The sequence below is a fragment of the Nannospalax galili genome, unplaced genomic scaffold (genome assembly GCF_000622305.1).
Source record: "Nannospalax galili isolate Female #2095 unplaced genomic scaffold, S.galili_v1.0 scaffold368, whole genome shotgun sequence".
Lineage (NCBI taxonomy): Eukaryota > Metazoa > Chordata > Mammalia > Rodentia > Spalacidae > Nannospalax > Nannospalax galili.
The window spans coordinates 113496-126481 of NW_008359963.1; the positions used below are offsets into that span (position 1 = coordinate 113496).

A 12986-nucleotide genomic window follows, 5' to 3' on the forward strand; every position below is an offset into this window, starting at 1 on the left:
AACCATTGTCTGGTTGACGTTTGTAACCCTAATTTGATTTCATATTTTCCAATTTTATTCTTTAAGTATTTGCAACATTTATTGTGTGAGACAGTAATTAATTCTACAATGTACGAGTTCCTGTGCTCAAACTCTGGTCATCAGACTTGGTGGCCAAGCACCTTTTCCTACTAAACCATCTCACTGGCCCATTTCATCATTTCATTTTTTAAAGATAGGATCTCACTATGTAGGTATGGCTGGCCTAGAACTCTCTATGTAGACCAGGCTAGCCTCAAACTCGGTGATCCACCTACCTCTGTCTCCTGAGTGCTGGAAATAAAGGTATGGGACGTACTATGTAGACCAGGCCGGACTCAATCTCACAGAGATCTGCCTGCCTCTGCCTCCCAAGTGCTGGGATTAAAGGCATGCAACCACCATGTCTGGCTACTAATTTCACTCTTAAAAGTAGCCTCAGAGTTTGTAGAATGAGATGAAGTAAAAATTTAGAAAGAACATGAAATAACCGGATCTGTTTATATAATATCAATATACAGCAAACAACACTATAAAAGATTAGATGACATTAATCACGACACAATCAAACTCGTCATAAAACACTGGCTTAGAAACTCATGAAAGACACGGAGGCCAAGAGGAAAGGACAAATCTGAGACATCTGAACATCAAAGATGGTAATAGATAAGTTATACACTGAAAAATGTGGTTAATATGATGGGTCTGGAATACAGATATTATAAGTGAATATACCTTCGCACAACATAGTGTAAATTTAAATAAAAATAAAAAGGGTTAATTCCCTGGTACAAGAAGCCTGACAGAACCACCTGAATCAAGTGATCATAGCAACCATCGCAAGTAACAGAACACACTGAAATTACATGCTACCTGATAGGATGCAGAGAACAGTGCTATTCACAATAATCTTCATAAAATGTAGTATTTGGTTCTAATCATGAAGAAATATCAGAGAAAGGTATCCCAAGGCAATCTCCTAGTCACTGGCCCATGGACTTCAAAAAAGAAACTCTTACAAACTTTAAGGCAACTAAAGACTCAACAGATTACTGTAAACTAGATCCTTTTGCTGTGATTGACTTTGCCACAGGCAGAGAAGCTTGACTTGAGAATTAGCTGGTAGGAATGGGTCAGCATTTTTGATGACTGGTTAAGGATAAAAATACCCTGGTATGCAGGAAACCTACGTGAAAGCATATCTGGGGCGATGGGAATGTTGGGTGGCCAATTCTTAAGAGAAAATGTCTCAAAACAAAAAATTTAAAAAATTTACTGATTTTTTTCTAATTTTCATACAGTTTGATACCCTACCCACACCTCCCCCCACTACCTAATTCAGTGTACTCTCATATGTATATTACACACACACACACACACACACACACACACACACACACTGTAGTCTGATTTGTGACCCCAAATGTCCTTCAGTGTGGGTCCATCCACTTGGCCCACCAAGAGTCCCACCCATGTAAGACTGTCTTTCTCCCTCCCAGGAGACATCAGTTGCCCAAAGTTCCTCAGGTTGGGTTGGGTTTTCTTACCCACTTCCCCAGGGCTATGCTGGGATTTATCTGGTTTGAGCTTACACAAGACTTGGGCATGCTATTACCATTACTACTGAGTTCAGATGAGTAACTGATCAGCTGTCTGTTAAGACTGTTTCTTTGTGGTCATCCACCCCCTCTGGCTCTTACAATCTTTCTACCTCCTCTTCCACAATGGTGCCTGAGCCTTGGGAAGTAGAGGCTTGAAATAGGTGTCCTACTTAGAGATAAGTACTCTGTGGCCTCTTGTTCTGCATATTGGCCAACTGCGGATTCCTGTGTTAATCATCATCTGCTGCATATGGAAACTTCTCTGATGATCAGAGTTGAGAGATGCATTCATCGTATGTGTGGAGGCTGCATTGAAGATGTGTCACTTAGGATTAAGCATCTCAGACACTTATTCTCTACATGTGACCAGTTCTGGGACTCTGAAACAGTCTCCATCTGTTGCAAAAAGCAGCTTCTTTGATGAGGGGTGAAAGGTATACTTGCCTGTAAATATGAGGATGGATATTTAGAATGAAGAAATTAGGTTTTCTCCCTAGGATCTATGATCTCCAGCCACGTGTATTTGGCTATGTTTACAGGAACACACGTGTTCTCTCCCATTGAGCCAGCTTTAATTCCAATTAGAGAGCTGTTGCTTAACACCAAGATAAAAGTGCCCCTACTGCACCAAGAGCAATAGTTTGCGGACTCAGCTGTCCTTATTAGGCTTCACAGCTGGATAGGACCACTGATTGGTTTTCTCCCTTGGCAGCTTGTATAGTGTCTTGATACAGTAAGAGCTTGTCTTCAAGGAAGGAAGCTTCCAGGTGTTTCAGTTCAACCGCTCCAGGTCCTGTGTGGGAAGCATGGCCTGTCTTTGGCAATAGTGTCTTACTTTCAAGTTTTAAGAAGCAATCATGGGTTGTGGCAATAGCCCGTGTTATTTTGGGAGTGTCTCGAACTATCCTGACCAATAACTGGAACGGAGGTCTCCCCTGCCTGGCACTTTTTTTGTTGCTGTTACATAGCCTTCAGCTATACACATACTGTTGTGTAATATATTGTATGGGTATTTTTCAGTAGGACTTTGACTTAATACATTTTCCTCTAGTTTTTCATGCCATCTAAACATTCTTTGTCTCTCCTCACCCCCTGTATAACCCTTTCTACTCCTTCCCCAGTTAAAATACCCCACTTTCTCCCTTTGTAACACCTCCTACGATTCCCCTCTCTCAATCTCTTTTTCCCTCTTTATCCTTATGGTTCCTTTCCATTTTTCTGGCTCCTGTGGTTACATCAGGATATATATTCACATCTAGGGATCTGGAGTTAATATCCACAAATGAGAACACATTTCACTCGTTTTTCTAAAACTATGTTACTTCACATAGTATAACAGTATCTAGTTCCATTCACTTACCTGAGAATTTCATGAACTTCTAAAGAGAAACTCTTACACACTTTAAGGCAGCTAAAGACTCAACACATCACAATAGCTCGTTTTAAACTAGATTCTTTTGCTGTGACTTTGTGACAGCTGGAGAAGCTTGACTGGAACTTGAGAATTATATGGTAGCAACGGGTCAACGTTTCTGATGACTGGTTATGCAGAAAAGATCCTGGTGTGCGGGAAACCTACATAAAAGTATTATCTGGGGTGATGGGATGCCAGGTGGACACTGCTCAGGGGAAATAGTCCTTTGTAACTTTTGTGTATGGTTAAGATGGTTCAAATTAAAATTTTATTAGAATAAAGTTCTTCCCCCCCTTTTTTAAAGAGGAAGTAGGAAGTGTTCCCACAAGGCTGGCTAGATGAGAATAATCTTCAGCTCCAGCTTGGTCTCATTAATTTGATTAAGATGCTTACAATGAAACCACATCTGTGTCAAGCTAAAAGCAGATCCGTCAGAGTGAGTGTGGTTCTCAGTCAGTCCCATACACTAGATACCAGCATGCAGGGTGCTGGGCTGTCATTCGCTGAGCGCCTTCTTCAGAGCTTCATACATCATCTGCTCCTGGGAGGACAGAAAGCAACATACAATGCTGCTGAACTGGTTATGGAATGGGTGGTGTAATTTCAGTGTTTCCATGTTGAAGCCCTAACCCTTAGGACCTCAAGAGTGTGGTTATACTTGGAGATAAGACTTACACAGAGGTGATTAGGTCAAAATAAGGTCCTAACTAAAATAAGGCCATAATGGTGGGTCTTAATTCCAAAAGACTGGAGTCCTTGTAAGAAGAGCAAGTGGGGGCACAGAAATGCAGCGGGATGATCATGTGGAGACACACACAAGGAGAGGAGCCACTTGCAAGGACAGACACCTCAGAACTCTGACAAGACAATAGCTGAAAGAGAGTATTTTTAATGAATCAATGTGTGTGTGTTTGTGTATACATGTGTGTCGTCAACAGACAACTTGCAAAGAGTTGGTTTTCTCCTTCTACCATTTGAGTTCTAAGGATTGGACTCAGGTTGCCAGGTTTGGTGGCAAGTGCTCTTATCCCCTGAGCCATTTTGCTGTCCCTGTTGACAACATCTTGATCTTAGATGTCTGATCTCCAGAATGGTGAGAAACAGAGTCTCTGCTGTCTAAGCCCCAGTCTGTAGCCCTTTTTGGTTATAGCAGTCTGCTTGCTGTAGGACAGAGAGCCTGCCTTGCCTCCTGTATCTAGTCTTCACACGCTCCTTTCTAGGGAATGCCATGACTTCTAGTTGTCTATTGAAATTTGAAAATAGGTCTAGAAGCATTTGAGTCTACATCTAAGTAATGAAGAAAGCAAAATTATAAACTATACTGATCAGGATAGAAACAGAGGGCAAAAGCAGAATTCTGAAGTGTTTTAACATTTCCAAGAAACTGCCAGAATAGTTTACAATTCTTTCTGTTCTATCATATGCTTCCTGTAACAATATATGGAATTTCTAGTGTCTCATGTCCTTGCCTCCCTTGATGTGGTTAATCTTTTAAATTTCTATCATCCCAGCAAGCGTGTACTGAACTCTGACTGTGTATGCCTGTGTCTGTGTGGGGGTATATGCGTGAGTGCAATTACCTGCAAAAGCCAGAAGAGGGTATCAGATTCCCTGGAACTGGAGTTACAGGCATGTCGGGAGCTGTTAATCCATTATGTACATAAGCTGTGGCAGGCCTGTTTACTGAGTTTGTGTTTTGCACACCAGTACCTAATCTGCCAAATCAGGAGGAATGTGTTTATATGGTGGAGCTCACAAAACAAGTATTTGACAGCTCCTTGACCCTCAGATACAGGTGGGAAAAACAGCTGTTGAAGCTAATTGAGTGAAGCAAACGGTGGCTATCTCTGATGTTCTACTGTATAAAAAGGTGGAGCTAAAATAAAGCCGGGCTGCAGTCTCTGCTGACAGTCCTCCCAAGTATCTTTTCTCTGTCTCTTGTTTTCTCTCAATCCTCACTCCCCCTTTCAGGTGCTGTTCACCTAAGGCCGGCTGGCACCAGCAGTCAGTACTGAAAAACAAAGTCTGCAAGCTCTAGGTTCAGTGAGAAGCTCTCTACTGACAGTCCTCCCAAGTATCTTCTCTGTCTCTTGTTTTTTCTTTCAATCCTCACTCCCCCTTTCAGGTACTGTCCATCTTGGCCAGCTAGCACCGGCACAGGCAGTTGTGAGACCCTTGACTAGAGTGCTTTGAGCTGAACTTGGGCCCTCTGCAACACGAGTACACATTTAACCCCTGAGCCATCTCTTTGGCCCCCACAGTAACTTTTTAATTGCTGGGTGGCAATTCTACTTCCTATTTATCCCCAAGAAAAAATTGCCATGTGTTTTCATTTATTTCTAGCCCTTTAAAAATCTGTTTCACAGCCAGCAGGTAAAGATGCTTACTGTCAGACCTAATGACCTGTGTTCAATCCTCAGAACAAACATGGCGAAAAAAGGGAACCAACTCCTGTCTTCTGATTTCCACGTATATGCCACGGCATACATGTGCCTAAAAGTGTGTGAGTGCACGTGCATGCGCACACACAGACAAAATATAAACAAAAAATTAAAAAGCTAAGTGTGCAGGGTGTGGTGGCTTACACCTGTAATCTGAACACTCAGAACGGTGAAATAGGAGGATAGCCATGAGTTCAAGGGCAGCCAGGGCTACAGAATGAAACCACAAACAGGAGCTAGTTAATCCCAGAACTCAGGAAGCAGAGGCAGGAAGATCTCTGTGAGCTGGAGGCCAGTCTGGTCTATACCAGAATTCCAGGCCATCCAGGCTACATGATGAGACCCTGTCTCAAACAAACAAATAAAATGGGCTGCAAATGTAGCTCAGTTTGTAGAGTGCTTGCCTAGCATGCTTAAAGCCCTAGTTTTAATCCTTGGCATCACATAAAGCAAGGTGTGGTGGATACCTGCCTGTAACTTAGCACTTAGGAGGTAGAAACAGGAAGATCAGAAGTTCAAGACTATCCTCAACTAGACAGGGAGGTCAAAAATCAACCTGGGCTACATAAAAGAAAACAAAATAACGCTAAACAAACAAACACACAAAGCCAATTGGGTTAAAGTTTTCTTCTGGATAGGTAAAATGACCGTAAGTGTTAAAAATTATATAATACTCGGGCCAGAAGCATGGTTTAGTGGGTAAAGGTGCTTGTCATCAAGTCTGATGACCTGAGTTCTATACCTGGGATCAACATGGTGGAAGGAAAGAACTGACTTCTGCAAATTGTCCTCTGACCTTCATATGTGTGCCAGACAGACACATACATAATAAATAAATGTAAAAAGAATTTAAAAACAGATAAATTATAGAAATTAAAATACATTTTAACACTTTAGAAGGGAAAAAGCATTTTTCTCTCCCATACTGCAATTTCCTTCAAGCAAGCAATGTATATTTTTGTATCTTCCTTCTAGAAATAAAAGCAAATACTGTAATTCACTGTTTTTTTGTTTTTAAACATAAACAGCATATCACAGACCTAATTCCTATACTTTGTATATAACAATGTATTTGGGAGATTGGAAGATATTTTCCAGTCTTTAGAATAGCTTTCTCATAATTCATTGTATGAACATTTAGTTTCAGTCTACCATCATGTGGTTCAACAAAGTTGAATATGGTGGTGAACTTGGGATGCTGAAGCAGAAGGCTCATGAGTTTAAAGCTGGGGTGGGGGGGACACTTTGTCCTTAAGAAAAATAATAAAATGAAATTAATTAAAAATTTAAAATGTGCCGGGCGTGGTGGCACACGCCTTCAATCCCAGTACTCGGGAGGCAGAGGCAGGCGGATCTCTGTGAGTTCAAGGCCAGCCTGGTCTACATAGTGAGTTCCAGGACAGCTGGGGCTACAGGGAGACCCTGTCTCAAAAAGACCAAAATAATAATAATAATAATAATAATAATAATAAAATAAAATGCATGCGTTCTAGCTAGGCATGGTGGTGCATGCCTTTAATCCCAGCACTCAGGAGGCAGAGGCAGGAGATCTCTGAGTCTCAGGCCAGATGGGGCTATAGGGAGACTCTGTCTCAAAAAAACAAAACAAAACAAAACAAAACAAAACATGAGTTCTAGATACTGAGGACTGTTTCTCACCTTTACTGATATAGATGGTTTAACTTTCTTGAAAGCTTCTTCAAAGTGTGTATGACTAATCTTAAGTTTGTCTGTAAAGGAAAGACATACACTTACATCTCAGTATAGTACCCTTACTTGAAAGACATCTAAGTCCTCAAGGCAAAACTGAGGTGAGTGATCAGATAGATTCTATTCAAGCACATTTACATATACCCCTCCACAGTCCTGCCAAAGGCTATGGCCATTTTCTTCACTGAGTATCACTGCCTTTTACTCAGGGAGTCAGGATTGGTACTGCTTGACAGCCAGGTCCCTCAGGAATCAAGAAAAACAGTTGAACTCAGATTTTTGCATGCTGTGGACAGAACCAAAAATTATCATTGTGGTCGCAGGTGAAATTGCCTTGAGGAAAGAGATGAGCAATCAGAACTGGAAATAACAAGAGTACCTATTATTCCCCAAGGATATAGTCTTGACATAAATTTATACTGCTGAATAACAGACCCTGGAACCCCCCTCAAAGGCAAAAATACAAAGGAAATACAAATTACAACACTGGATTGGTTGGTTTATAATTCTTTATGAGGTGAGGAAATTAAATAGCAAACAGACAGTACAATAATATATTTACCCATATAAAGTAATTATGTTTCTGAACATGTCAAATAGAAGTTGGATGACCAACTGACTTTTGGTTTTGGTGAGATATTAGTACAAAGTCCCTAAAGTCCAGATGGCTAGAAACACAGGCTATAGCACACCAAAGATGTGAGAATCTGTTCTATGTACATAGAAACAACATTCAGACAAAATAAGTAACAACTTCAACACATGGAAAGAGGCCTGTTAATTTCTACTCACCAGATTCATCTCATAAGTAGTACTCCACATTTTGTTAAGATTTCTGTTGCTGTTTTTTTTTTGGGGGGGGGGGAATGACAGAATCTCATAAGTGATCCTTGAACTTAAGATCCTTCTGCCTTAGTTTCCTGGGTATTAGGATTACAGGTATATAACTACACCTGGCTCTGATTTTTATTTCCTAAAATGTTCTATTTTTGCCCATTAGCATTTACTTTCAAAAGCAATTGAATATAGTTTATAATAAAAGTTCAGATAACTGAATCTTAAAAATTATCTAATAAAAAAAAACCCTCCTTTCCTAATAATAAACCTAAGCTAAAGAAAATTTAGCTTTAAGATTCACAAAAGAGCCCTATTGCATGGAATCAAGAAAACAAAAATCAATTTAAAAAAGATTTATGAGGCAGGTGGATCTTTGTGAGTTTGAGGCCAGCCTAGTCTACATAGTGAGTTCCAGGACAGCTGGGGCTACAAGGAGACCCTGTCTCAAAAAAAACCAAAAAAAAAAAAAAAAAAGAATTTATGGATGATAAAGAAGGGAAAATGAATATAAATAAAAGACACCTTTTGGATATCTATTAAATAATAGGCGATTAGTACTTGAAGTTCCCCTGAGGGCACAGAAGTACAAAACAGCATCTCAGAACACCCAGACAAAGTAAAGGTTTCTTTTACACTTAAAGGTTACTTCTATACTTGGCAGAGAGGAATGCAAAATAATAAATGAATCTTTTCTGGCCACTGCCACCCCCCAAACATTAACATCAAAAATACTGTCAAATGGGCTGGAGAAATGGTTCTGTAGCTAAGAGCACTTTCTGCTCTTCTAGAGGATGAGCAGTTCTCAGTACCCACATCAGGCAGTTCATAACTGCCTGTAACCCTAGCTCCAAGGAATAGGGTTCTGACCTCTGTGGGGACCTCATATTCACCCATACAGACACACATACAAAAATTAAAACAAAACGGAACCTTCAAGTGTGAAGGATAGGACAAACATGTTCTGAAAGTCCCAATTCATGGATTTTTGTGATGCTTGGGATAGAATCCAGATCTGCACATGGTAAGAAAGCGCTCTACCACCAAGTTTACAGGATGGCATCTGACTTTTTTTTTTTGGTCTTTCTGAGACAGGGTCTCTCTGTAGCCCCAGCTGTCCTGGAACTCACTATGTAGACCAGGCTGGCCTTGAACTCAGAGATCCGCCTGCCTCTGCCTCCCCAGTGTTGGGCTTAAAGGTGTGTGCCACCATGCCCAGCTCCGACTTTTTATTTTAAAGGAAAGTCTCAATATATGCAAGTTTTCCCTTCTCATGTATTTCTAATCTCTTGAATTTAGGTTAAATTTCCACCTTAACAAAACAATGAGAATTTCTAAAATTGCTAAGTAGCAAAGTCAGGATGAAGGCAGTAAATGGACCCATTTGCCGCTAAGATACGATGTTGCTTATTAGAAACACATTATATAAAGCTACTGTTGTCTTAGCTGTTAGCAACAGCGATCACTTAATATTCTAAGACAGATTCTAAAGGTCTCATTTTAAAAAGTCAACTTATTACGGCACACAAAGATGCAAGAAAAGGATCATTTTAGAGGGTAGCAGTGTCTTTAAATATTTAGAGTGATCAACTATAATGGAGAGATGCTGCAGAGACTCATACCTGTTCTGTTTCCACTCTTTTGTCTTGTCATCTCTTGTCTCAGGGCACAGAGAGAAGCTTCTCGTACCAGAGCAGAAAGGTCTGCACCCCTGTAATAAAAGTAGTGTTTTATACATTTCCAGCTATTCTCAAAGCCTAGGAAGATTTTCATTTATCATGTATTTAACAACGAGGAAAGACAGTGACCAGCAAACATGGGACAGACTGCAATCAGTACAAAAGAAGCTTTTCAGTTTTCACGTCAAGTACTTTTAACCTTTAGAAGACAGACTTTTGCATGATGTGATACAATGAAAATAAACATGCGCTTCCTCTTGCTGTAGATACTAATATAAAACGTCCAATCAGCTGGGGAAATGACCTGAGCTCAACCCAGAACACAATAAAGAAAACAGAAAAGGGGAAGAGCTGTCAGACAAGGTGGCAACCCTGGGGCTCACTAGTGAGCTAGCCCAGCCTGACCAGTTCTAGGTCTAGGCTAAAGAAAACCCCTATTTTAGCCGGGCGTGGTGGTACACGCCTTTAATCCCAGCACTCGGGAGACAGAGGCAGGTGGATCTCTGTGAGTTCAAGGCCAGCCTAGTCTACATAGTGAGTTCCAGGACAGCTGGGGCTACAGGGAGACCCTGTCACAAAAAGACAAAAAAAAAGAAAAAAGAAAAAAGAAAAAAGAAAAACACTATCTCACCGAACAAGGTGGCATTTCCAAAGGAACACCCAAAGTTGTTCTCTGGCCTACACATATACCTGCACATACATAGAGCCTTGTAAGTACTATGGTGGACGTATTGACTAGCACGTTCATTTATTATAATTATAGTAAGCTGCTGGGTGTGGTGGCGCACACTTTTAATCCCACCACTCATGAGGCAGAGGCAGGTGGATCTTTGTGAGTTCAAGGCCAGCCTGGTCCACACAGTGAGTTCCAAGTCAACTGGAGACCGTCTCAAAAAGACCCAAAAAAAAAAAAAAAAAAAATTATAGTAAGCTTAGAGCCATAAATGGGGGAAAATACAAAGCTGAGTAAACACACACACACACACACCAACTTCATTTATGTAATTATTCCAAGTAATGGTAACAGTCTGAGTCAGCAGTCCTATGAGGTTTACTGGGAGTTTGCAACACTATGGCTTTAACAGGATTCATAGGGATTCCTGAGGAAGTTTGAATTTTGGAACCAAATCCTCATTTCCAGGTACCAAATAACTGAGTGCCTATACTCCTCCTCCTCCTCCTCAGTAAACACACACACACACACACCAACTTCATTTATGTAATTATTCCAAGTAATGGTAACAGTCTGAGTCAGCAGTCCTATGAGGTTTACTGGGAGTTTGCAACACTATGGCTTTAACAGGATTCATAGGGATTCCTGAGGAAGTTTGAGAATTTTGGACAAATCCTCATTTCCAGGTACCAAATAACTGAGTGCCTATACTCCTCCTCCTCCTCCTCCTCCTCCTCCTCCTCAATAATATGTTCTTGGAAATATGTTTCTACGCTGAGTTTCAGATCCCTGAAGTCATCAAGGATGAAAGCACTGACTTGCTTGTTTTACTTGCTTGAGAAAATCCCAATATCGTTTGGCTTTGCTCTAAAGCATATCCTGAATACCAAGAGTCTTAGGGACAAACACAGAAGCTGAGTTATCTCAGTTAAACTTGAGTTTCTTTTCTTCCTTGTGTCCCAAAACTGGTAAAGCTGAGTTTCAGATCCCTGAAGTCATCAAGGATGAAAGCACTGACTTGCTTGTTTTACTTGCTTGAGAAAATCCCAATATCGTTTGGCTTTGCTCTAAAGCATATCCTGAATACCAAGAGTCTTAGGGACAAACACAGAAGCTGAGTTATCTCAGTTAAACTTGAGTTTCTTTTCTTCCTTGTGTCCCAAAACTGGTAAAGCTAATCAACAAATTTACTTTAAAACGTATGGGGAAAGAGAGAGAAAAAAGTACAAAATCATACACATAAAAGTAAAAGGCAGAATGTCAGGTGTCCTGCTGTTGCAGGGTGTGTGCTGATCTACACAAATAATTAGGCAGCCAGTGATAAAACATATGCCTCACATATTCTGAAAGACCTAAAAGCGAAGAGCAGAAATGTGGTTAGGGAAGCTTGAGTGCGGCAATTATATTACATGACAATCCAGCCCAGGAATTCCTTCAGAGCCACCAAATGGTCACACAGGCTGTTCTCTGAGAAAGTAGCAGCATGGACCAGCCAGACACTATACTACCCAGGATACTTCATTCAACTTTTCCAACAATCCAGGAAATCCTTTTCTTTCCTGTTGAAGAAACTGTACCCCAAAGGGTTAACAGACTTGAGACTTAAATACTCACGTATAGCAATTACAGCGAAGGTCACTGGCAATTGCTTCCAAACTTACATCTTCATCCAGTGGAGGTTTGGTGCCATTCTAAATGAGAGAAAAATTATTTTTTTTTGTTTTGAGATTTAAAAACTCACCTGTAGCTTAGCGTGGTGTCTCAAACAAAACAGGAAGCAAACAAACAAACAAAAAAACAAACTAAATCCAGTATTTTCGAGTGAATTCTTTCCAGCTCATAAAAGATGCTAGAAATGACAAGGATCAGAAGAGTGTCAAAATTTCAACACTAAACACAAGTTCTATTATGTATGCAAATCATACTAGCAATATTCTTAGATTACATGGCAGATGAAAACACTACGTAAGTTCTTCAAAGATTTACTTATTTTTTTTAGCTATATATATATATTTTTTAAAAAATATTTTATTATTATTATTTTTTTATTATATATATTCTTTATTTTTCAGAAGAAGCATTTCATTACAGCTTTAACATACTCAACAGTTTCCAGAGCAAAAATACTTCTCTTTCAAAAGTGGCTATAAAAGCTTTAGGTTCACTGTTGAATTAATACAGTTATACAATATTGAACTCAGTGAAAACCCTGTAAGACATAAAATTTTAGGTTCACTGTTGAATTAATGCAGCTATACAGTATTGAACTCAGTGAAAACCCTGTAAGACATAAAATTGAATGAGAATGAGTTTTTAACCTTTAAAAAAGATCTCCATTTCATTTTAAAATATACTGTTTCTTACAGAAAGACTCATTGATTTTGCTAATAACCCTGAGATGTTGGCGCATGTGTCTCTAATCTCTATGTATCAGATTATTACTAGTCATATATTCCGCTCAGATCCTTGGCACCTGTATAAGGCTATTGTTTTTTTAATTAAAAGAAGCATGTCATTACAACAGTATTAATCTATTCAATAACATTTTTCTGAGCTAGGGTACATCTCTTTCAAAATTGGCTGTACATTTCTAGTTTTACAGATGAATTATTACGC

General features: G+C 39.8%; 1 protein-coding gene across 3 annotated transcripts in view; it reads right to left on the reverse strand.

The window, feature by feature from the left end:
• Positions 1-500: 500 nt before the first annotated feature.
• The window catches only part of Nvl (nuclear VCP like), a 78441-nt gene continuing 65955 nt past the window's right edge, over positions 501-12986 (reverse strand). For all 3 annotated transcript variants that reach the window (XM_029559008.1, XM_029559007.1, XM_008823714.3), the window contains 4 exons: positions 11985-12061; positions 9641-9729; positions 7134-7204; positions 501-3574 (listed from right to left, as the gene is read on the reverse strand). In XM_029559008.1, coding sequence (XP_029414868.1) covers positions 3530-3574; positions 7134-7204; positions 9641-9729; positions 11985-12061 — 282 coding nt within the window. In that variant the 3' untranslated portion in view covers positions 501-3529. The remainder of the gene's footprint in view (positions 3575-7133; positions 7205-9640; positions 9730-11984; positions 12062-12986) is intronic.